Genomic DNA, 25,812 nt, shown 5'->3' with positions numbered 1-25,812 from the left:
TTTTCAGGCCAAATAATCATTCAAGCAAAAAAGAACTGGATAATGTAGAGAAAATGGGAGAGTATGGAGGTCATTTAGGAACCATGGACCTTCAGAGGGCCCTCGGTCAGTTCAGACATTTTACATTCCAAGATTCAGAAGCAACTTTCAGATCATGGAACTGTTGTGAGTGATCGCTAGGACATGATAGATTTTAAATATTTTGAAGGGCTGGCAAGAAGAACAACTACATTTTGTGAGATAAAAGGGCCAATCAAAACCAGGGTTGAAATTGTAGGAAAACAGATTTTTGCTTTAATGTAAAGAAATTTCAGCAATTAGAACATCCCAAAAGGAGGGAACTGTTCTCTAAATGAGTAAGCTCCCTGCCATGTAAATGGTTAGAAGCAGAGGGCTGCTCACAGAAAGAGTGTTTGCACGTTAACAAGAGGCTAGTCTGTGGTTGCCTACGATGCCTTATTCAGCACCATTTATTGGTCTCATCTCTATTTTCATTGACCACATCTGAAATTATTTGCTTACATATCTGCCAAGAACTGTATTTTTCATTTTTTCCTTGTGCTTTAATACAATGGCTGACACATTGGTATTTGTCAAATGAATTCACTGGAAAAGTATGAGGTTCTTGGAAATCAAAACTGTTCTGAAGAGGAAATGCAGGTGACACACCACAGTGAGCCACCAGTCAAGTTGGCTAACTTTTCCTTTGCTCTCTTGTGGTTGTGCTATAGTTATTTTAATGGAAGAAAATAATGACTCACCCTAAGTTAATTTGCTTTAATAAAGTATGATTTTCATGGATAGCCTGTTGATCTTCCTAATGCTTTTAAAAAAAAATTTTTTTAAGTTTATTTAGTTTGAGAGAGATAGAGTACGTGTGTGTCAGAGAGGGACATAAAGAAGGAAAGAGAGAGAATCCCAAGCAGGCTTAAGTCAGTCCAAAGCCCAACTCGGGCTTACTCTCGTGAACCATGAGATCATGACCTGAGCCAAGATCAAGAGTCAGACACTTAACCTACTGAGCCACCCAGGCAGCTCTATCATCCTAATGCTGTTTTTAAAAACTTGTTGAGATAGGGGCACCTGGGTGGCTCAGTGGTTGAGCATCCAACTTCTGCTTGGGTCATGATCTCATCGTTCATGAGTTCGAGCCCTGCATTGGGCACACCGCTGTCAGCACAGAGCCTGCTTTGGATCCTCTGTCCCCCTCTCTCTCTGCCACTCCCCCACTCACCCTCTCTCTCAGAAAGGAGAGAGAGAGATTAATAATAAACATTTAAAAAAAACTTTTGAGATATCGTAAGGACACAGGATTGAATTAGAGAATCTGTATTCTACTCTCAGCTCCACTACCAACTAGCTCACTAGTGTGGCTTGGATATGATTTCTCCAGGCATTGGTGTTTTGTTTTATTTTTGGTGGTTTTTTTTTTTTTTAACGTTTATAGAGGGAGATAAAGAATCCAAAGCAGGCTCCAGGCTCCAAACTGTCAGTGCAGAGCCTGATGCGGGGCTCAAAGTCATAAACTGTGAGATCATGACCTGAGCCAAAGTCAGACACTTAGCTGACTGAGCCACCCAGGTGCCCCAGCATTAGTTTCTTCATCTGAAAACAAGAGCATAACCAGATTATCCTTAAGGTCTATTTTGGCATTAATATTTTCCAACTCTGGGCCCCTTTGCTTTAGACAGAGCAACAGGCTTGGAATTGGAAGGATTTCCTTCAGGCCCCAACATCACAGCTCACTGGTTGCATGGCTAGGCAAAGATCCTTTTGACTAAGAGACTGGATTGAGCATGACCAAGACATCAACATGCATGTGGCTCATGGAATTGTGCAGGTTTCCTGGTTTTCCTCTAGTGATTCTGTTCCCTTCAACCATCTCTTATTCCTCCAGTCTAATTCAGAGGCAGTAGAGTATTTAAAAGCACAGGCTTTGGAGAAAAGAGCCAAGTGTGAATCTTGACTTTCCAGCAGATCACTTGTATGACACTGGTCAAGGTACTTACTTTTCTGAGCCCCAGTTTCCTGATCTGTAAAACAGAGATTTCAATATTTCACAGGGATAAGTATTCTCAGGTCTATAATATTTCATAGGATTGATATAATGAAGATAAATGTGTATAGTAGATTGTTCCCCAAAATAGTCACATTATCTCCCATCCCACATACTCTTTCACAATGAAATAGAGAAATTTCTTTCACCAAGGAATAAAGTCTGTCTTCTTCCCCTTGAATCTGGCTCAGTGGCCTGTTTAATTTTTTTAAATGACTTATTTATTTTTGAGAGAGAGAGAGAGAGAGAAAACAGAGGAGGGGCAGAAAGAGAGGGAGACACAAAATCTGAAGCAGGCTCCAAGCTCTGAGCTGTCATCACAGAGACTGATGTGGGGCTTGAACTCACAAACTGCAAGATTATGGCCTGAGCCAAAGTCAGACACAACCGACTGAGCCACCCAGGTGCCCCTGCACACAGTGGCCTGTTTAAACAATCTAATATGGTAGAAATGATGCTGTGTAACTTCCAAGGCTGGGCTCTAAACACCTGCAAGTTCCACCCTGACTTCTTAAAATGCTCCTCTTGGGGAAGCCAGCAGTCATGTCACGAGGAAGCCCGAGCAGCCATGCGGAGGCACTCACACGGAGGAGCACGGAACCCCCAGGCCAACGTCCCAGCTGAGCTTCCAGTCTGTAGGCCAGCCCCAACCACCAGCCATCCCGGTCCCTTAGGACAGCACAGGAAGCAGAAGAACCCAGCCAATTCACAGATTTGTGAGATCAAATGAGAAATGATAACTGTTGTGTTAAGTCACTAAGTTTTGAAGTAGTTTTTAATGCAGCAATAAAGAAGTGAAACCAAGTGCTTAACAGTACCTTGCCCATAGTAAGTACTCTAAGGAGGTGTATGGAGGGGATGGTAATGGTAAATGTTGTGAAAGGGTTTGACATTAAAGGAAAAACTAACAGGAGTATGAAGCAAGCTGTATGAAGGTATTAAAGGTGTTCTCCACATTCCTAGGGGCTCCCCCACCTCTTCAAAACAGCACAAGATGATACAGGAAGTGGCCATCCTTACATTGAACTTTTCTATCATTTCCATTCATTGATCTTAGTTCTGAATTCCGGGGTCCCCTAAGACAAATTTCTTTTGGAAATGACAACTCTTTGTATTTGAAAACTACGACTACTTTGTCCCTCATTCTCCCCTCCTCTTCTCCTACCTAAAGTAAGGAAGGAAAAATTCTTCAGATTCTCTCTGGTCACATTAGGTATGGTGTTCAGACCTCACACCCTCCGATTTGTTCATTTCTGGATGACCATTGGCTTTTGGTGCCTGTAACAGGTGGTGTCGAGAACCCACCCATCTTAGATGTCTGACCAATGCATGTGGGAAGGAATGAATGAAACAAGACTGACCATGGGATAACTGTTGACACTGGCCAGTTGGTACATGAAGGCCCACTGTCATCCTCTCTACTTTTGTCTTTGAAAATTAAATTTTTTTAATGATCCTAGAAAAATAGGGGGAAACATAGTCATGTTTCTGTGAAGTTATGGTGCATTTAATCAGGGATTTCGTGTTCAGGGATGTTGCTGTCCTTCAGTATGTGTACCTTTTGAGGAATCAGGCAAAAGCAAAATCAATGGGGGCTGGGAAGGGGGTGCCGAAAGAAACATTGAGAATCAAGCCTGAAATCTGCAGGAGCAGCGGGAGAAAAAGGTAGGCAGAAACTTCTTTAACCAGTCCTGCAGCATCAGGAGCACTTAGAGGGCAACCTCCGAGATTTCTGCCCAGGAAATTTAGAATCCGCAAAAGCCCCAAAGGCACGGCGACTTAGATTGATGCCACCGTGACCCAGGTCCGAGATTGATCACTGAATCTCTGACTTCGTGGGCCAAGCGTGCGGGTCCGTATCCATAAACGTGGGCCGCGTTCTCACGAGACGACGGGCTCAGGTCTCGGGCGAACGGATTCTGAAGTCCACGAAGGGACCGAGGTCGTTTCGCCGAGCCCGCGCCTCTCCCTGGACCGGGACTACGGAGATTGGGTGCGAGAACCCGGGAAGCCTTCACCTGGCTGGCACTTCCTTGGTTTAAAAGGTGGGGGGGGGGGGGAGTGGCGGCTGGGGAACGAGGTTCCTGCTAGTTCACGTAGTGGAGCGACCTCGCCCGTCCCCAAGACGCCAAAACCCCCAACTAACCAAGACACCGAGAGGCAGAAACGACCTCCCCCCGGTCCTAGAGGGACCGCTACGGCCCCGGACAACTCCCGCGGGGGGGCGGGGTTCTGACGAACTTCCGGCTGCGCCGGCCGCGGGGTGCGTCGAGGCACCAGCGCTTCGAGCGGCCCCAAATCCGGTGAGTTTTGGATTCCTGGTTCGCGTAGCTGCGGGAGAGGGAACCTTGGGTGAAAGGGTTCGGAGAGGGAAGAGGGGTTGAGCAGCTGTGACCTCTGGAGAACCCCCCCCCAGACCGGTCCTGGGAGGGCTGTGGGGAGGAGCTCCGTGCTCCTACCCAGCTAAGCTGGTGGAGGCTCGTCCTCGCCTTTTCCTGCCCTCCCCGGCGGTTTCTCAGATAAACTGCTTCTTTCGCGTTCCAGAGCAGATTTTCTGTGCTCTGCCTGAGACGGGCCCTTAGTCCGTCGGACCCGGACTGCTTTCTCTTTTTTCCTTGCTCTTAACAGTAAGTCCGAACTCGGGGCTAATTGATGAGAACATGTCTGAGGGGTTTGGGGACCTGCGGTGGGAAACCGAGCCTCTTTAGAAGTCCCGGGTAGCTATTGAGCCAAGAGAGGGAATAGTTCTGTTGGGCTTTGTTCAGATTAGAAAGCACATACACAATAAGGATCTGCTCGAGTTTGGAAACACATTTCTAGGTTATTTATAAATAGTTTCTCGAGAGGAAGGCGATCTGGTGGGTGACGTCCTTGGAAATCTATGGTATATAAAGGAAGAGTTGAAAGAACTGTGAAGGAAGGAGTCAAGAGGCAAAGCAATTGTTTTCAGGGATTGGGGAGCTGCTATGCAGAAAGTACTGTACAGTAGGATTCCGTGCCTCAAGAATTAACCAAATTTGCCTGCCTGCGAGTTTTCAGGTACACAATGTGTGTGTTAAAAGCATTCTAGCAATAGTTGGTAAGTACCATTAAATTGTTACCATCTATTTTAATTTGGTTTATTTATGCCTCATCTTGTTCCGGAATGGGTTTGGGGCACTTCTATAAGAGAGTATAAGTTTTGGGAAATTGGCATAAAGGAGGGGGAAAAAACCACCTGGGAACAAGAACAGTTCCCTTCTGGTTATAGTAGACCATAAACTTTTGCTTGATGAGCCTCTTGTGCTACACATTCTAGATAGTCTAAAGAAAGTAGTTCACTGTGGTTGAAGACAATCTGAATTAGTAATGAAACCTCCTCTTTTCTACCCACATGCTTTTTTTATTTTATAAATACTGTATTAAGAAAAACTCAGAAGCCAGGGCACCTGGCTGGCTCAGCCAGTGTAGCACGGGACTCTTGATCTCAGGGTTGTGAGTTCAATCCCCACATTGGGCATAGAGCTTATGATACATAGATAGATAGATAGATAGATAGATACGCAGGCATAGAGTTTACAATAAATAAATAGATTAATTAATTAATTAAAAAGAAAAATTCAGAAGCCATGACCTGGAGGGCATCCCGAGATGAAACTTTAGGCAAACTCAGCATGACCAAATGTGAAATAACTGGCTTTGCTCAAGGGAAAAAAAAAAATTACAACAGAGCATTACCAGGTTTTTAAAAAGTCTTTGCTAGTCCAATAGATGGAAGCATTTCATTGCAGCTTTAATTTCCATTTATTCTGTTGTAAATAAGGTGAAGCATCTTTTCATGGATTTATTACTAAGCTGAGATTTGAAAGACAAAAAAGTTTGTCTGAGAATTGGGCATTATCAGTGCATTGGGAATGAGCAGGGAAGCAATGAGACAGAATGAAGAGGCAGAGGCCACGTTGTGACTTTTGTCTGCCATACAGAGAAGTTAATAAAATGGTTGTAAAGAGCAGGGTCATATGTGCAGATCTGTATTCTAAACCTCTGCTGGTACTAGACTTTTAATGCGTGAAACTTGATTTTTAGAGGAGGCATCATCAGGGGTCAAGGGCAGGCTGCCGCAAGATGGGGCACTTTAACTTTAGCACAAACATTATTTTGAGTTAAAAGCAATTGAAACCCAGCAGATTCAGGAAAGGCTCTTTACCTTCCCCCTCAAGTGCCTGCCTACACCAGGAAGAGAGCTATTAATGAGATTGCTTTTTACCTAAGAAACCTGCATAATAGGGCACCGTTTGTTTTCCTAACATCTCCTCTCACCTCTCTTTTGGTCTTCCTCATCTTTGTATCCTCAGACCCCTTTCCTTAGCTCAGGTTGTTATTTAAGGCTCTATGTTGCCTCACTGCCTTTGGGATTTCATATCTATGTGGGTTCCCTGTACACACAAAACTAAATTTGATGGGGGCACCTGGGTGGCTCAGTCGGTTAAGCAGCCGACTTCGGCTCAGGTCATGATCTCACGGTCCGTGAGTTCGAGCCCCGCGTCGGGCTCTGTGCCGACAGCTCAGAGCCTGGAGCCTGTTTCAGATTCTGTGTCTCCCTCTCTCTGACCCTCCCCCATTCATGCTCTGTCTCTCTCTGTCTCAAAAATAAATAAATATTTAAAAAAACACACAAAAAAACTAAATTTGATGTTCTCCTGTTAAAAAAAATTTTTTTGAGGTAAGCTCTACACCCATCATGGGGCTCAAACTCACATCCCCGAGATCCTCTTCCTACTGAGCCAGCCAAGTGCCCCTCGATTTTTCTTTAAACAAACACACAAACACGCCTCTGCTGGTAGCCTTTGAGCCTGTGGAATTGGAGTTGCCAAACTGGAAAATGGCCTGTGCAATTTCAAAGGAGGAAAAGACTGTTGTAACATCAACTAGTCAAAAGTGTTTGATGTGGGGAATAAGTTTAAGAATTCTCTATGCTTGCGCCAATGGGTTAGCAAGGCTTAGGGTGGAAAGCCACCAGAGGGGGAAAGTGCCCAAAGCCAGTCATTAAGTAAGACAAAGCATAGAGGCAGAAAGCCCTGGGTGAAAGAGTCTAAAGTTAGCTGTGCTGAAAGCCCTGGGTGAAAGAGTCTAAAGTTAGCTGTGCTGAAGAGTGCCTTGTTAACCCTGAGGTTGCAAGCTCAAGCAATCTTAAACTTTGGAGATAACAGCTAATTGGCTAAATCACCTACAGAAAAACATTTTCCATCTGCTGCCAGTATATCATTGTGCTTTGATCTCAACTTCAAAACGCAGCTTGCCCCCCAAACCCTTTGCTTCTTACACAAGTTAATGGTCACTATCTGATCATTTCCTTCCGCACGTTTACCACATATGTAAAATCTTGAGAGCTCAATAAATACAGAGGTGAAACCCCTGTTCTGGGCTCTTGTCTCTTCCCTGACATTAGCCTCTCGTATTCATTTCTGTGTCTGCTCTCTTGCTGGACAAGAGAGCTCCAGACTCAAAAGTCTGTGACAGTTTGATAAAAGTAAAAGTAAGCTTTGTGATATGTTTAAAATAGATCTGCTAGAAACTTTATTTCATTAAGCCAATATTCTAATAATTGTTGAATGAGAGTCAGAAATTAATTATTGCTCCTAGAGACAAAGCAGGTACCTTTTATTTATTTATTTTTTTTAATTTTTTTTTTTAACATTTTTATTTATTTTTGAGACAGAGAGAGACAGAGCATGAACGGGGGGAGGGCCAGAGAGGGAGGGAGACACAGAATCGGAAGCAGGCTCCAGGCTCTGAGCTGTCAGCACAGAGCCTGATGCGGGGCTCGAACTCACGGACCGTGAGATCGTGACCCGAGCGAAGTCGGACGCTCAACCGACTGAGCCACCCAGGCGCCCCAAAGCAGGTACCTTTTAAAAAGAAATCATAAAAAGGCTTCATAACTTTTTAAACGTATCTAAGAATGGTCTGCTTCAACATCATAAGTATTAAAGTTAACAGCTGTGCTTCTCCCCCCCCCCCATATTTTTAATTTAAATGTTTTATTTTAAAGTAATCTCTATACCCATCATGGGGCTTGAACTCACAACCCCAAGATCAAGAGTCACATGCTGCACTGACTGAGCCAGCCAGGTGTCCCTTAAATGTTTTTAGAACAGTTTTAGATCTATAGAAAAGCTCAAAGATAGTACAGAATTCCCATATACCTTTTCTCCAGTTATTGTTAACCCCTTGCATTACTGGGTACATTTGTCACAACTAAGGAACCAACACTGATATATTACTATTAATTAAGCTCCGCACTTTATTTGAAGGTCACTAGTTTTTCCCTAATGTCCTTTTTCTGTCCCAGGATCCCATCTAGGGTACCGCATTATATTAGCCTTCAAGTCTACTTAATGTCCTCTGGTCAGTGACAATTTCTCAGGCTTTCCTCGTTTTTAATGATCTTGACAGTTTTGAGAAGTACAGGTCAGGTGTTTTATAGAAAGTCTCTCAATCCAGATTTGGAGGAGGAAGGCCAGAGAGGTGATGTGCCCTTGTCATCATTTTCAGGTGCACTTACCACTGGTGATGTTAACCTTGGTGATCCGACTGAGCTAGTGTTTGCCTGGTTTCTGCATGGTAGTACTTCCCTTCAGCCCCTTTCCGTATTTTTCTCGCGGAAGCAAGTCCCTAAGTGCAGCCCACACTCAGGGGGTGAAGAATTAAGTCTCCCTTCTTGACAGGAGTATCTACATACATAAATTGGCATAATTCTGGGTGGGAGGTTTGTCTCTTCTCTGTTTATTCAGTCACTTTTTTTTTTTTTTTAAACATTGTATGGATTCACAGATACTTATTTCACATTTCAGGTTATAATCCACTACTGTATTTTGTTGCTCAGATTGTTTTAGTTGTAGCTATTGAGAGCTTCCCCCCAGCCCAAGTTGGCTCCCGTGTCCCTTTAACATGCCCCATTGTTTTGTTTTTTAACTTTGTGTCACTATAGGATGCTCCAGGCTCATTTTGTATGCTCCCCAACCTAGAATCAGCCATTTTTCCATTTTCTAGTTCTTTTTACTGGAGAAACCAAAATCTGGGCTCTGGGTATGCTAATTGCAGGATGTCATTGCTTCTAAACCTTCACAGCAGACAGAACTAGGAAATCAATGTCTGCATACTAACTCGTGTACACACACTTACTAATTCTGTATTCACCTGTATCTGTAAACTAAGTATGAGTTGATGCTGCCATATTTTTTTAGCTTAAATTTGTACTGATAATTAAAATTTTTTTAATGTTTATTTATTTTTAATTTATTTTTAATGTTTATTTCTGAGACAGAGGGAGACAGAGCATGAGTGGGGGAGGGGCAGAGAGAGAGGGAGACACAGAATCAGGAGCAGGCTCCAGGCTCTGAGCTGTCAGCACAGAGCCCGACACAGGGCTCGAACTCATGAATGGTGAGATTATGACCTGAGCCGAAGTGAGACACTTAACTGACTAAGCCACCCAGACACCCCTGTACTGATATTTTTTTTAAGCCTGATTTTACAGCTTTTATTCCATGAGTACACCCAAAGATCCATATATCACATTCATTCTTCCCACAGATATTTGAGTACCTGCAAAATACCAGGTGTATTGTAGATGTTTGGAATATAGCAGTGAAGAAAACGGATGAAAGTCTCTGCCCTCGGGAGTTGGTATTCAAGAAGGAAACAGGCGGTTTTAAAAAAAAAAAAAGGTAAAATATATAGTATATGTATGGAGGTAAGTGATGTGGAAGAGAGTAAATTAGCATAAGGAGTTCTGGGGTGAGCAAGAGTTGTGTGCAGTTTAAAATATGGGGTCAGGGATGCCTTGGCGAGAACATAGTACAGACCTGAAGGAGCCAGCCATATATAATCTGGAGGAAGCATTCGGCAGAGGGAACGCCATGCTCTGAGGGGGGAAGCTTGCCTCACATGTTCAAGGGACCATGTGGTTGGGGTCAATGAACAAGAGAGAAGTAGAAGATGAAGTCAGACAGGCAACAGAGCTGAGACCTCATGAGGCCTTGCCGGCCATTGTGATGACCTTGCCCTTTACTCTAGGAGACACTGCCTCGAAAGGCGTGAGCAGAAGAATGGTATGACCTGACTTGTATGTTAACAGGGTTGCTCTGGCTGCTTGTTGGCACTAGACCCAGGGGCAGGGGTGGAAGCACTTAGGAGGCTCTTGCAATACTCCAGGCAAGTAGGGGAGGGGCTGGGATGCAGTACTGGAGGTAGTGTGAATTGGTTGAACATTGGATCTTTTGGACGTAGAGCTCACAGGATTCGCTTATGAATTATATGTAGAATGAGAAGGAGTCTGGGATAACCAGGTTTTTTGTTCCAAGAAAACAGAATGATGGAGTCGCCATTAACCGTCAAGTAGGTAGTTGGTCACATGAGTCTACAGTTCAAAAGAGAGCTCTGGGCTGGAGATTAATTGGTGGTTGGGAGTACGTGGATGGTAATTAGAGCCATGTGACTGGATGAAATCTCTGGGGAGAATGAATGCAGCAGGGATGAAGTGGTCCAAGCGCCTATCCCTCCACTCATTTGAGGTCTTGCAAAGACACGGATTTGAGTTGTGGGCAGCATCCAAGGGAAACTTTTTCTTCTTAAGAATTTTTTTTTTGTTTTTAACATAATCTCCACATACAATGTGGGTCTCAAGCTCACAACCCCGAGGTCAAGAGTTGCATGCTCTACCAGCAGAGCCAACGAGGCACTCCACCTTTTTTTTCTTTAAATGTACTATGTACATGCTTTGCAGAGGTAGTTATGTGATCTGTGAGATTGGATATGCCATTCTGGGAACAGATCCACATGAATCTGATACAGGTCACTTCCTGTTGAATGCCACCTGTGCTAAGTAATTCCTCCCTTGTGCCTTGCTGAGTTTCCCAGGCTTGATCCCAGAAGCTGAGCAACCCAAACAGATTCCAGTGTCTTTCCTATTCTAGGTATGCACTTCTGTGAGTGGAGTGTGAAATTTTGTAACCAGTTACGAGAAGGTATTTCAGCACTGCAGAGATCTACTTTTAAGCATTTCAAATGAATGCTCCCAGCACTATTCCATCTGTTATTTTAAGGTCATTTTAGCCTTTGTGCTAGTGCCTTTATTTAGGAAACTAGATGGTGTGCTTCTCTCCTGGCTGTTTTCAAGTTATTCTGAACTTGGGAGCTCCAGAAGTGTATTGGATGTGCAGAGCAGTGTGAGGGAGTACGTGCTGCTGATTTGGGTCCACCCTGTCAAGACACCTGTTGATATCTCTCCTAGGATGCTTCAGATTTGGGGTACAGTGGAGAGGAATCCCAAGTACCGGCATCCCTAGAAGTCTCAACTAATTAGTAGCTGATAATTATTGAAATTTTCATAAAAAGTTATTTATTGAGGTTCTAGTCGTAGGATCCCATTTTATATTTTTTAGAATTACTAGAATTAAAAATAAATAAAAAATAAAATTATCAGAATTGGTCACAAAAATCAGTGGAGAGCAGTCATAGAAAATGTATGTTTTTAATGTGTGTTTATTAAATGTGTGAAAGTAAATACTTAAGTAACATACTAGGGACACCTGGCTGACTTAGCTGGAGCGTGCAACTTGATCTCAGGGTTATGAGTTCGAGCCCCACGTTGGGGGTAGGGATTAGTAAAATAAAAAACTTAAAAAAACAAAAGCTGTTGACATAGATGTGCATTTGTTGGGGGCGTTCTGCATGGTCTGTGATTGCTTTTTTGTTTGTTTGTTTGTTTGTTTGTTTGGAAGTCCATGAAGTTGTTGGATTAGTAGTAAAACCAATTTGGTTTGTCCTTAAAGATTTTCTGATATAAAAGTAATAATACCCATTGTAGAAAATTTAGAAAATGAAAAAAAGAATTTAAAAATTGAATTCATCTATAACCCAGCAATATCACTGTTTGTGTTTTATCCTTTTTCCTTTGTTGTGATTATGGGGATGTATGTGAGACTTGCCACTTAGAGTGACATCAGGCCAGAGGTGGATGTGCATGTCAGCCATCAGCATACTCAAGTTTTTATTTTCGTTTTTATTTTTTTCATACCGAAGTTTTCAAATGCCTTAGATTTAGGTTATCTTTGACGCCTCTATTTTCTCATCTTCTGCAAGCTATTTGTACATCCTTTTTATGGTCTCTATCCTTGTTACCATTATCATTTCATGTAACAAAAACCTGTGTAGATTTTTATCCGTTTGGCTCTTCACTGAGACTGCTGGAGTTGTCCTGCTCTCAGTTGTCCAAACCCAGAATGGGACGTCTACATGACCTGACAGATGCTGCCTAAAGTTTGGAAACATGCTTAGGAAAGCCAGTCACAAGCATGTAAGATTAATTCATGCAGGTTTCTTTCAGAGTATACTTCATGAATGCCACTAATTGTATAGTCTGATTCTGTTGTCTGTTTACTCCTATACTTTCCATCTCCCCCACAGACTTGAAAGCCCTGTGGGGGTGAGAGCACATCTGTCTTACTCATCACTGCAGTCCCAGCTCAAAGCCCGTGGAAGGTATTCAAGTCAATGCTGAGTGAAGGGACTTCATTTTTTGGGCAAGTGAGGGAAAAAGAAGTAATTATATTTACTACAGATGTTTTTGGTGTTCTAATGTATCGACTGACACATAATTAGAATATTTAGTATTTAAAAGAAAAATACTTTAAGCATTTTTTTGTATCATTTGCTATGACTTAGTTTTTACCTATTCTCAACAATACATATCTCATCAAAATAAATACCTCTGTAAGAATATAGGTTAATTTTAGTTTAATTTGTCATTCACTTGTCTTTTTTAAGTAGGCTCTACGCCCAACATGGGGCCCGAAGTCATGACCCTGAGACCAAGAGTCACATGCTCCACCGGCTGAGCCATCCAGGTGCCCTTGACTAACAAGTTTTTAATGTTGAATCTCAAAGTCTTGGATTTAGACAGGCTGCAGTTGGCCTGTAGGTATCCTGTTGAAATCTCAGGAGTTGTAAGATTCTGAAACAGGTCTTAGAGCCAAGTTAATTTAAATTTAATTTTAGGGGTCCCTGGGTGGCTCAGTTGGTTGAGCATCCCACTGTTGATCTCAGCTGAGCTAACACATGATCCCAGTGTTGTGGGATCCAGCCCCACATTGGGCTCCACACTGAGCATGGAGCCTGCTTGAGATTCTCTCTCCCTCTGTTCCTCTCCCCACTGTGTTCAGTGTCTCTCTCTCTCTCTCTCAAATTAAAAAAAAATTATGTACAAATTAAAATTTTAAAAAATAATAAATTTAATTTTAAAATTATGCCATAGTGTACTTTTTATCAGAGTGGAGACAGTAAAATTGAAGTAGGATATCCTGAGCTGACTCTTGAATGATTTTGGACAATTATTTTTGTGTGATAGTTCTGTGGTGGCCATAATTTCCACAATTTGTTGTGTTGACAGTGTGGCTGTAAAGACCTAAAAAGCATCCTTTTTTTCTTTTTGTAATTTATGGTAACCATATTTTCTCAGGTTTAACGTGTAGCCCTAAAGATCCAGAAACCCAAAGGAACCACTATTCCTGCTCCACACAGTCCCATCCGTAGTGAGGCTGTTTCTGCAATCTGTGTGATGACCAAGGTTTTAGGCATGGCTGCAGTTCGGGTTCCTCGGCCTCCACGGGAGAGGGGGCCTGTGGTGGTTAAAGATGAGGAAGAGGAAGGGAAGTGCCTTCCTAGCCTGGAGGTGTTCCGCCAGCGCTTCCGGCAGTTTGGGTACCATGACACACCTGGCCCCCGGGAGGCCCTGAGCCAGCTCCGGGTGCTCTGCTGTGAGTGGCTGAGGCCCGAGATCCACACCAAGGAGCAGATCCTGGAGCTGCTGGTGCTGGAGCAGTTCCTGAGCATCCTGCCCCAGGAGCTCCAGGCCTGGGTGCAGGAGCACTGCCCGGAGAGCGCTGAAGAGGCCGTCACTCTCCTAGAAGATCTGGAGCGAGAACTGGACGAGCCAGGGCAGCAGGTAGGCTGGGGAGACCTTTTCTGCCATGAGATTGAGAGCATAGCATTCGGGGCAGGCTGGGTTTGTCCATCCAATGAGAGTAGCTGAATGGAAGTTTCTGCGTTTCCTCCTGTATTTCTTCTACTGTCCAGTATTGATCTTTAGCTATGGGAGTTGAATGAGATGGATGGGTTTCCTTTTTTTTTCCCTTAGAGGTTGTACATTAGCTCTCCTGGTGTTCTTTCATTCTGCAGTTGACCCTTGAACCACACAGAGGTTAGGGGTGTCAGCCCCGCCTCCCCAGGACATGTGCATTTGAGGATCCCAATATAACTTTGGATTCCCCTGAAACTTCTAAATAGTCTACTGTTGACCAGAAGCCTTACCAATAACATAAATGGTCAATTAACACTTACTTTGTATGTTATATGTATTCTATGCTACATTCTTGTAGTAAAGTAAGCTAGAGAAAGGAAAGCCTTAAGAAAATCATAAGAGACACATTTACTATATTGTATGTCTCAAAAAGATGCGTGTTTAAGTGGACCTGGGTAGTTCAGACCCATTGTAGTTCCAAGGTGAGCTGTGCATAAACTCCATCATTCCTCATTGTCTCTAGGCCTCACCGCCTCCAAATGAGCAGAAACAGATGTGGGAGAAGAGGTCCTCTTCAGGAACGGCTAAGTTTCCAAGCAGTGTGCAGCCCCAGTCTGTGGAGACCAGTCACAGATGCGAAGCTTGGGAGCCCTTGTACATTCAGGAGACTGGGGAAGAGCAGGATTTCACTCCAGAGCTGAAACAGAGTCAAGGTAGGGGCTGTCTGTCATGCCACCTGCTTGGTGCCCCGGGCCTTTGTGGTGAAAGAAACAGAATAATTCTAATCCCCGGTTGCAAGGCAGTGCCCTACACTGACTTGCCTGGTCTGGCTGCAGAGGCAGAATGAGTGCCTGAGTGCCTTTCATCCCTAGGTGCATCTCAGCCAGAGTCCTAGCAAGGGAACATGACATCCTCTTCTCTTGAAAGGGTGGGTTGAAGTGAGTTTAAAAAAGGGACTGTTCGGGGCCCCTGGGTGGCTCAGTCTGTCCCCCACTCTTGATTTTAGCTCAGGTCATGATTTCATGATTCATGGGATCAGGTCCCACGTTGGACTCTGTGGTGGCAGTGAGGAGCCTGCTTGGGATTCTCTCTCTCTGCCTCTCCCCAGTAGTGCTTTCTCTCCCTCTCTCCCTCTCTCCCTCCCTCCCTCCCTCCCTCTCTCTCTCTCTCTCTCTCTTTCAAAATAAATAAACATTTTAAAAATGTAAAAAAGGAGACTGTTCACAGAGGTGTGACAGGTTGAATGAACCAGTAAGAGATGATGCTTGTTTATTTGTTAATATTGTTAATAATTGGGTGAACCTGTTAACGTCAGCATTGGATTATGCAGAAATGGTCCCTGGTAAATTCTTTTCAGCTTCCAGTTCATAAGGCTATTTAAAATTTTTAGCTTAGAGGCACGTGGGTGGCTCATTTGGTTAAGCATCTGACTCTTGATTTCAGCTCAGGTCATGGTCTCACACTTCATGAGATCGAGCCCTGCATCAGGCTCTGTGCTAATAGCATGGAGCTTGCTTGGGATTCTTTCCCTCTCTCTCTCTGCCTCTCTCTCAAAATAAGTAAATAAACTTAAAAAAAATTTTTTTAGCTTATGTATTAAGTTACTTATTTCCTACACATAGTACATGGCAACTTTAGGGAAAATCTGTACATGTAGCCAAGTGTGACTGCTCATCACAGAGAATGAAAGGGACTTTTATCTACTGCTGCTGGGGTCCCCAGCAGACAGGAAGTAGGGGGTGAACGTGGAAGGAAATAGATGGGTTGAGTGGAGAGAGAGAGCCAGGGACCAGGGAAGGGGCTGAGAGGAAAGTACCTTGTTGATTGAGGCTCTTGTACTCACGGAGGGCTGACAGTTCTCAGAGGGAGCCCGTGGTTCAGTGTGGATTTCTCTTAGTCCCCTTTTCCATGTATGTGGACAGATTAGATGGACTTGTAAGTGTTGCTGCCTAGTGCAGTGCTCTAAAGAAGATATATTGCTTCAATATAATTTCAGGAGTATTAACTTTAGAACTAAAAGAATTGTAAGACATAGCCACTGTAGGTTACATGATGAGAGTCAAACTCTAATGGGAAGTTAGCACTTTCATTTAAATGAATAATGAGGGGCGCCTGGGTGGCTCAGTCGGTTGAGCGGCCGACTTCGGCTCAGGTCATGATCTCACGGTCTGTGAGTTCGAGCCCCGCGTCGGGCTCTGTGCTGACAGCTCGGAGCCTGGAGCCTGTTTCAGATTCTTTGTCTCCCTCTCTCTGACCCTCCCCATTCATCCTCTGTCTCTCTCTGTCTCAAAAATAAATAAACGTTAAAAAAAATAAATAAATAAATGAATAATGATCTGGGACTAGAATGATCGAATATGGACCGAATGTCCTCTTTTGTTGCTTTTCCACTTCTGTGAGAAGGTGAGTTTGCCACTAGCCTGGTCTCCTTTATTACCCTTTTTATTTTCCTTAATCAACTTCAACCATTCAGTAATATTTCTTACTTGTTTCTTTCTGCCTGGGCATCACCATCTCCTTTGCTGCTGTCCCAGCAGCCTGGTTTTGCCTTACTGCCCTCTTTATGTGAAGATCTTCTCCTGGCAGAGAAGGCTGTGTACTCGTTATATCCTAACAACTACTAGTCGCGGCCTTGTGTGAAAGCCTGGTACTGTATACTAGATCTGATGGTGACTTTGTGTATCTGTGATACTGTGACCTCTCACAGAGCGATACTTGGTCACCCTTTAAAACCCATCCACATCATGTGACATTTCAATTTCTCCTTTAACAGTTGCCTCTCAGAACACAACACAACTGACATGTTCTTTTTCTACTTATTGTTTCAGATCATAAATCGAACACCCAGAATGAGGAATCAACAGAGAAGCAGAAAAGTTCTGAAGAATCTCAAGAATTCAAAAGGGATATTATTCCTGTGATTATTGCCAGTAAATGTGAGTCCAGGTTAGAAAGGCAGTGGGTAAACCTTGAAAAGGAAAGAGGAACAAAAACTCCTCTCCTAGACAAAGGTTCTAAGAAAGGCAGAGAATTGGTTCCCACTAAACCTACCCCAGGAGAGAGGCGTTACATTTGTGCCGAGTGTGGAAAGGCCTTTAGTAATAGCTCAAATCTTACTAAACACCGGAGAACACACACTGGGGAGAAACCATATGTGTGCACCAAATGTGGGAAAGCTTTCAGCCACAGTTCAAACCTCACCCTTCATTACAGAACACACTTGGTGGACCGGCCCTATGACTGTAAGTGTGGGAAAGCCTTTGGTCAGAGCTCAGACCTCCTTAAACATCAGCGAATGCACACTGAAGAGGCACCATATCAGTGTAAAGATTGTGGGAAAGCTTTCAGTGGTAAAGGCAGCCTCATTCGACACTACCGGATACACACTGGGGAGAAACCTTACCAGTGTAACGAGTGCGGGAAGAGCTTTAGTCAGCACGCGGGTCTTAGTTCACACCAGAGACTCCACACTGGAGAGAAGCCATATAAATGTAAGGAGTGTGGGAAAGCCTTCAACCACAGCTCAAATTTTAATAAACATCATAGAATCCATACTGGGGAGAAGCCCTATTGGTGTAATCATTGTGGAAAAACCTTCTGTAGTAAGTCCAATCTTTCCAAACATCAGAGGGTCCACACTGGAGAGGGAGAAGTGCTTTAAGTGTTGAGCATGCTCTCTGAGTGGTTTTTGATTTTTCAAGTTTTAGCATATGGATCCTAGGGAGAAGCCTAGTAATTGCGCTATAAACTCTAGTGGTAGATTTTGTTTCACTCAACGTCAAGGGTGCCTGAGGAATGAGTGCTTGGGTGTTGGCACAGTGGGAAGGAGGTGCTGGAGGGCATCAGGGTACTCACTGCCCACTGGCCAGCTCGCTGGGACGGGGTCCCCCACCACACTTTGGGTCTCCTGAACCAGGCCGGCATTGCCTTTTGTATAGTTAAGCTGAGTATATCCAATATAATTAAGGAAGAAACACTGAAACTGTTTAACTGTTTTAACATATATTCAAGAAGTATGATTTGTAAAGAATTGAGCCACCTGAGCACAATTTAATCTGATTTGGAATAAACTTGTAACATCTTGTAATGCCTCAGGACTGTTCAAATAAATGGTATGTCGGTTATTGAACACTATTCTAGAGAGAGGAAACTGTTCCTGCCTGGTTGTAGCTCTTGGAAGATTTGGATTTGAGGTCATTGGAACTTTCAGTGCTTGTGAAGGTGCGTATTGGGAAGTCAGGGTAGAGCAGCTAGAGTACCTTGGGCTGTGTTGCGCTTAATTTTTTTTTCTGCACACTGGACACATTTTTTCATCATTGGAAACATTCATCAGCCTCCGTGTGCATTTTGATTGTGTATATATATTCTGCCTCTACCGAAGTCTGAAAATCTGACTCTGAAACTTCCTTCTAAACTCTGCAAGTCAATAATATACAACAGGATTCCTTCTAGCCCATACTGTCTGTTCCCTGACTGTCGTCAGGTGAGATTTTTGCACAGTCTCCAAGCACAAAGAAGCTACTCTCTTACAGCAGGGGGGAAGGGAGATGTGTCTCTTAGGCTGGAGGGTTCTGGGGAATTTGGGGGTTGAGGGTCCTCAGACACACCTACCCAGATGTCCCATGCATCAGGATCTGAATCTTTCCCAATCAGGGCCCAGAATTTTGGCATAAATGACTTGGCAAGGTTTTGCATTTAGCTTTCTTTGGAGTTCTCACCCCCTCACAATAAACTGTGTGCCTGGTTTTCAGGCCAGTCTGCTCTCGCTGCAGATGGGATCACTGATCCCTCCCATGGGTGACTTTGGCTTCCACAACATGCCCTGAAGTGATAGTTGGCTGAGCTAAGCCTATAATTTTCTTTCTTCAAAGCTTGAGAAACTCCACAGTCCTAATAATTGCCACTATCCCGGTAATGTTCAAGTTCTGGGACTATTCCAGAAGCTAACGCTTCCCCTTCTACCTGTACCTCATCTCTTGCTAGAACTAGTGAGAATCTTGGTAATTCCATGGTATAGCATGCCAGGGTTATCACTACTGCACTCGTTACCAGGCTCCTCTTACTAACCATCTGACCAGTGAGTGACCTGTCCCAAAGTCTCATCCTGATGGCTCAGTTTCAAGGGCCACTTCCAGCACTGACTGTTAACAGTTTGGATTTCCCTAAAACAGTCTGATACAAGGACTTGAAGGCCTAGAGTTTATTTAGGGAGGTGATTCAAGAAAGCCAGGTGTGAGGGAGCAGGAAGGGAAGGGGGGAGAAAAGCCAATAATGGGCTTCTGTAGGGAACTACAGCTCAAATCTACTGAACAGAACAAGCTAACAAATGGGAGAAACTGGGAATACGGGAGCTCTGCTCGAGTCTCAGTGCCCACCTGTGGTTAGGTGGAGTGCCTGCTTAGCTCTAGGAGAGTGGTTGAATCCTGGTGGGCCAGGAAGAACACTGCCCCCAGGGGGCTTTGAGACTGTCTTGGTCTGAAGATGCTTGTGAGCATGCCGCCCCCCATATCACACAGATAAACTTATAGGACTTACATTTGGATTCTAGATAAATAACATTTGGGGCATACTTCTACTAAAAAATTTATTCAGTGTGTATCTGAAATACAAATTTCCCCGGGCATCCTGCATCTTACCTGGCAGTCTTACCCCTGGCATTTGTGGGCAGCAGTCCTTCCAACCCTTTGTCTCCCCAAACACGGTGATCTGATGAATCGAGGGGACTCAGTTACACCAATAGAATGTATATATGCTGATGAGGTGTCAGCTTTGTGCATCCCAGGAAACACGTTGTGACTTTATCCATTCTTCTAGAATAATCTCTTAAGGGCTAGCCTGGAATCAGGGCAGCAGCTCTTACAGCCCTTCTCTTTGGTGGAGACTGTCCACTACTAGGAGAGAGAAAGGTGATACCTATCTTGAGATAGGAAATAACACAGTGGTCTCCACATTTCTATGTAATGGCTTAATTTCACCCCAGCTAGTCTACCTATAGTGACTTAAAATATAGTTCAAGTATATGATACAAAGGGCACCTGGGTGGCTGGCGCAGTTGGTTAAACGTCAGGTCATGATCTTACGGTTCATTAATTCAAGCCCTGCATGGGTCTCTGTGCTGACAGCTCAGAGCCTGGAGCCTGCTTCGGATTCTGTGTCTCCCCCTGTCTGCCCCTCCCCCACTCACGCTCTATTGCTCTCTTAAAAATAAACATTAAAAAAAATTAATAAAGTGTATGATACAAAAACATGATTTTAGATGAATAAGCCAATTTTGACTCTAATACTACATTTGTGATATCAGCCAGTACACACATTTCAATCATTTTTTCCAACTTTTTAAAGTTGTAAAATACACAAAATTTACCATGTTACATACCTTAAATATATAACTTATTAAAGGTATATATATATATATAAATTTTAAATTTATACCAAGCTAATAGAAAATATCTCATTTTAATTTTTAAAATGTGTGATGGTGGGGCGCCTGGGTGGCTTGGTCCGTTAAGCGGCTGACTTCGGCTCAGGTCATGATCTCACGGCCCGTGAGTTCGAGCCCCACGTCGGGCTCTGTGCTGACCGCTCAGAGCCCGGAGCCTGTTTCAGATTCTGTGTCTCCCCCTCTCTCTCTGCCCCTCCCCTGTTCATGCTCTGTCTCTCTCTGTCTCAAAAATAAACGTTAAAAAAAAATAATAAATAAATAAATAAATAAAATGTGTGATGGTGAACATGTGTTTTTCTTATCTTTATCGGCCAGTTGCTTTTCTTTTTGTGAAATGTCTCCTTGTATTCTTTGTCTTGTTTCTGTTGAGTTGTTCGTCTTTGTCTTCTTGATTTATGAAAGCTCTTTATATGTTAAAAACCTTAGGACCTTTTCTGTCATGTGTTAGAATATTTCTAAAAAAATTTTTTTTGATAGCAAGTGCGAGCAGGGGAGGGGCAGAGAGAAAGGGAGAGAGAGAATCTCAATCAGGCTCCACACCCAGCACAGAGCCTGACACAGGGCTTGGTCCCATGACCATGAGATCATGACCTGAGTCAAAATCAAGAGTCAGAAGCTTAATCGACTGAGCCACCCACGTGCCCCTCAAATTTTGTATATATACTTTTCATAGTATTTTCCCAGTACTTTATTTTTAATGGCATTTATTTAAATAATAACAAATCAGGGGCTCCTGAGTGGCTCAGTCGGTTAAGCATCCAACGCCTGATTTCCACTCAGGTCGTGATCTCGAGATGAGCGGGATCGAGCCCCAGGGGCTCTGCGCTGATAGGGGGGAGCCTGCTTGAGTTTCTCTCTTTGTCCCTCTCTCTCTGCCCCTCCCCTGCTCACCGTGCGTGTGTGTACAGGTGCCTGCACTCAAATATTTTTAAAGAATGAAGATGGTATTCCAATAAAAGGTAAAGGAAGGAGTATAGTTGTGGAATTAAGAATTTAAGTAAAACTGGATTGGCAGTATGAACATTAACTCATTTCTTTACAATAAGAAAAATTTAATACCTATCTTTTTAAATTTCTGTCCATGAGCAACTACCCAGAAATAACGGGAACCCCGAGATGAATATTTTTCTTTTTCCTTAACCCTGCACCAGTGTTCCTTGGAGAAATAGCTAGTTTTACAAAGAGAAAAATAAGGTGAGCCTGCCAATTTTGTTGTACCAAAAGCTTTCATATTTAATGAGGTTATATTGAAATGACATAAGGATCAACCTAAAATGAGTTCACATTGGCCAAAATAGTGACAATTTGAGCATCAAAGAGAATATTGGCTGAGGTTGATTGTCATATATTTAGTCTAAAAAGCCAGAGTCTACAATGATTAACAAAAATAAAAAAGTTGGTATCAAGTGTTCTAAAAGAATGGCCATTGGAGGGGCACCTGGGTGGCTCAGTCAGTTGGTTATGTGTCTGACTTCACCTCAGGTCATAAACTCAAGATCATAAGTTCAAGCCCCACGTCCTGACAGCCTGGAGCCTGCTTCGGATTCTGTGTGTCTTCTCTGCCCCTCCCTAACTCACCTTCTGTCTGTCTGTCTGTCTGTCTCTCAAAAATAAACAGTAAAACTAATAATAATAAAAGAATGGCCATTGGAATCTCTTCCAGAATGAGAAGTAGTTCTGTTGATTCTTGTTATTCAAACACATTGGTATTATGGACTACTTTACAATATTGATGAGGATAGAAATTAATAATTTAAAATAATCGATGAGGAAGTATTTTCTGACTCAAAGGAAACAGCAAAAAGACTGTAAGTTTCAATCTTGAGTTAGGCAAAGCCATGCAAAATAGGCAAATACAAATTTAAGTCTCCTTAAGAACTTCATGGTTTTACTAACATGAAAGAATGGAAGATCCCATAAGGTCCCAAAGTCACTAAAGTTACATTTCTTAGGATCCTGTCAAATTAAAGAATTAGGGTAAAGAAGTGTACCTACTTATTCCCGCGGGAGCTGCAGAATTCTATTAACTCAAAGAAGAATGTGAACACATGTATAACGAATTCAGGGAAGTGAGCTAAATATCACTCCCCTTGATTTCAACAAGTACAGTTTCAGTGGAGATGGGGTTGCCAGATTAAATGCAGGGTGACCTGTTAAATTTGAGTTTCAGGTGAGCAACAAATAATTTTTAATAATAATAATGTCCCATGCAATATCTGGGGCATAGTTTATATATATTTGAGGGCATATTGGAAGGAAACAAAGAATTCCATAAATATTTACTTCCTTATTTCTTAGTTGTTGCACAGTTGTTGTTGAACACCTGCTAAGTGTCAGGCAGTTCTAGATTTTGGAGGATTCCCATGCCAGATGAGACAGTCAGTGTCCCTGCTCTCAGAGACTGGTGAGGGCTGGAGGAGAGGGAATATTGATAATGAGAAGTAGACAGATACACAAAATAATTCCAGCCACTAATAGTGGAATATTTTTAAATAGATTAGAAATTGTATTTTCAAGTGTTTTCTGGGTGCATATTTAAGAGGCTTTATGGGGGACAGTTATTTTGTTATTGTTGATTGAAGTATAACATACAAATAGCAAGTGCACAAACCTGAAGTATACACCCCATATATAGTGAGATAAAGTCTTTTATGTATATTCATGCCTCTGATTGCAGATGCAAAAGTTGACTGAAACAAAAAATTAAAATTGTATTCAAAATTCATAAAACTAAAGTATAGAAATTTAAACTCTTTTAGCCTCTGGTATAGATCTAATCACCAATTTATAGGAAATATAAGGGCCTGAAGAACATGTTATAGGACAATGCAGTGAGACAGGTGACTTCAGACAGTGGGAAACTGCAGGATAAATCATCCTTTTTATTAAATCGCAAGGAAGAAAAATAAGATGAAAAGAGAATTCATAGATTAAAAGAAACTTAAGATCCATATCATCTGATCTCAACATTGACCTTATTTGGATCACAATTCAAACAGGATTATAAAAAATGAAAAATTTTGAGGCAATGAGGGAAACTTGATCACTGGCTCCATATATAATATTTTAAAAGTTATTAAATATTTTAGATGTGGTAATGGTATCAGTTATTTTTCCAAGAGTCCTTATATAGGCAATTATACCAAAACATTTACAGATAAACTTATGTCTGGGGTTTGCTTCAAAATAATCAGGAGGAGCATGTGTGGGATTGTAGATGAAATAAGGTCAGTATTTTATTGATAACTGATTAACATAATTTGCTGCAAAAAATTAAATATAAACAAATTTAATTAATACTGGATTTTGTATGAATGCAAGGCTTTAAAATTTTCTCCTGGTTTGGGTTATCATTATAACTATTACTTCACAATTGAGAAAAATATAAACATATAACAAATCTGATCTATGATGAATAAACAAAAAGTTATGTTTATTAGAATTTACCCCACTGAGATTGAGGGAACTGTCTTGCTTTTCTCAATAGATGGGCATTACCTACTACTAGAATAAAGTATTAAATCTGTTCCTACTTTTGCTTTTTCTTTTTAAAATTTTCTTCCTTTTTAAAGCTTTTTTTTTTTTTAAAGACCAGCATGGGACTTGAACGCACAACCGCACAACCAGAGATCAAGAGTTGCATACTCTAGAGACTGAGCCAGCCAGGCACCACCCCCTACTTTTGCTTTTATAGACGTAAATATTGGGAAATCCTGCCCACATAGATGAGATGAGTGGCAAAAGGAATATAGTTATAGCAGTGTTGATTTTACATGGCAAAATCACACTGTGATTTACAACAGAAATGGTTTTGTCCTCTCCTTTTACTGGAGGGAAGTTATGGGAAATAGGTTTAAAAATTCTGTATGCTTACACAAATGGGTTAAAAAGGCATAGGGTGGAAAGCCGCCTTAACAGGACCAAAACATCTGAGAACAGCTAATGATATACAGGCCATAATGGAATCTTGAGTAACTTATGGTTCTCAGGATAGCATGCTCCATTTATCTTAGTCCTTAGAAAAGACAGATAACCAGATGCAGGGCCTGCAGGAAATGGCCATCTGTGTGGCACGGAGAGGTTATGTTTGGACCCTAACCTCTAACAACGTGTGTCCCTGAGATCTTTTATCTCTCACCACAAGTTAATGATTACTGTTTTACTTTCTGCACGTCCATCACATATCTAAGCTTTCAAGATCCTAATAAATATGGAGAAAGGACCCTTACTCAGGGCTCTTGTCTCCCCATAGACATTAGCCTCTTTAATTCTGCGCCCGCTTTCTTGCTGGACAAGAGAACGCCAGACTCATAGTCTGAGACAGGAAATAATAGGAAACCACTTGAATCACAAAGGATTTGTTCACCTAATCCTTACTGGCAGCAGTATTTCAAGTGAATCCTTTTGCTTGGTACCCCAAAAGGTTTGACACCCCAGATCAATATATCACTGTAAGATTTGGGGGTAAAGAAGCCTAGCTATCTTCTACCAAGAGGGAAGATGACTGTGAAGGAGGGCACCCTGGCCATAGGGATGTTTTCCAAGGGAGCAATTTTAAAGATGTACAGATAGAAAATGTAAGACTCTGGGGGCACCTGGGTGGCTCAGTCAGTTAAGCGTCCGACTTCGGCTCAGGTCACGATCTTGCGGTTCGTGAGTTCAAGCCCTGCGTCAGGCTCTGTCCAGGCTCAGAGCCTGGAGCCTGTTTCAGATTCTGTGTCTCCCTCTCTCTCTGACCCTCCCCCATTCATGCTCTGTCTCTCTCTGTCTCAAAAATAAATAAACGTTAAAAAAAAATTAAAAAAAAAAAAAAAAGAAAATGTAAGACTCTGGAAATTGAATCTGTCAAAACTAGCTGTCTACACACACTCTCTGAGAATATTTGTGTTCTCCATCCCCCATCCCTACCTGCCAGGTTGCTCATATCCTTGTCTGAAGACTGGTATAGTCTGACACGAAACCCCCCAGTGAGGCCACTAGTGCATGCCCTCCTATTGACTTTTGGGAAGGCTTACCTTTTTACTCCATTTTTTCTCTTTGTTTTAGGTAAAAGCTTTACAAAATTCAGCTACTTTCTTTCCCACCTTGGTGGACTGCTTTGAGAGTCCCTTAGGTGATTCATGGCACTATAGAGATCATGGACTCAGAAGAATAATCATTAAGAGTGTAGCATTTGAGAACTAGCTGAGAATTACCCAAGTGGCTGGGCTCTGGGGCAAATGCCCGCGTAAATTACAAATTGACTTCTGAGCC

General features: G+C 42.6%; 1 protein-coding gene across 6 annotated transcripts in view; it reads left to right on the top strand.

Annotated features, from left to right (window-relative positions):
* The first annotated feature begins 4,000 nt into the window (after window positions 1–4,000).
* The window catches only part of LOC125928552 (zinc finger protein 3), a 33,574-nt gene continuing 11,762 nt past the window's right edge, over window positions 4,001–25,812 (top strand). Inside the window, exons 1-5 of one of the 6 annotated variants that reach the window (XM_049639284.1) lie at window positions 4,001–4,359; window positions 9,632–9,791; window positions 13,557–14,042; window positions 14,641–14,830; window positions 16,946–18,208. In XM_049639284.1, the coding sequence (XP_049495241.1) occupies window positions 13,656–14,042; window positions 14,641–14,830; window positions 16,946–17,778 (1,410 nt within the window). In that variant the 5' untranslated portion in view covers window positions 4,001–4,359; window positions 9,632–9,791; window positions 13,557–13,655 and the 3' untranslated portion in view covers window positions 17,779–18,208. The other 5 variants (XM_049639283.1, XM_049639281.1, XM_049639289.1 and 2 more) reach the window with 5 other exon arrangements.

The sequence above is a fragment of the Panthera uncia genome, chromosome E3 (genome assembly GCF_023721935.1).
Source record: "Panthera uncia isolate 11264 chromosome E3, Puncia_PCG_1.0, whole genome shotgun sequence".
NCBI lineage: Eukaryota > Metazoa > Chordata > Mammalia > Carnivora > Felidae > Panthera > Panthera uncia.
This window is presented reverse-complemented; position numbering and strand designations above follow the sequence as displayed.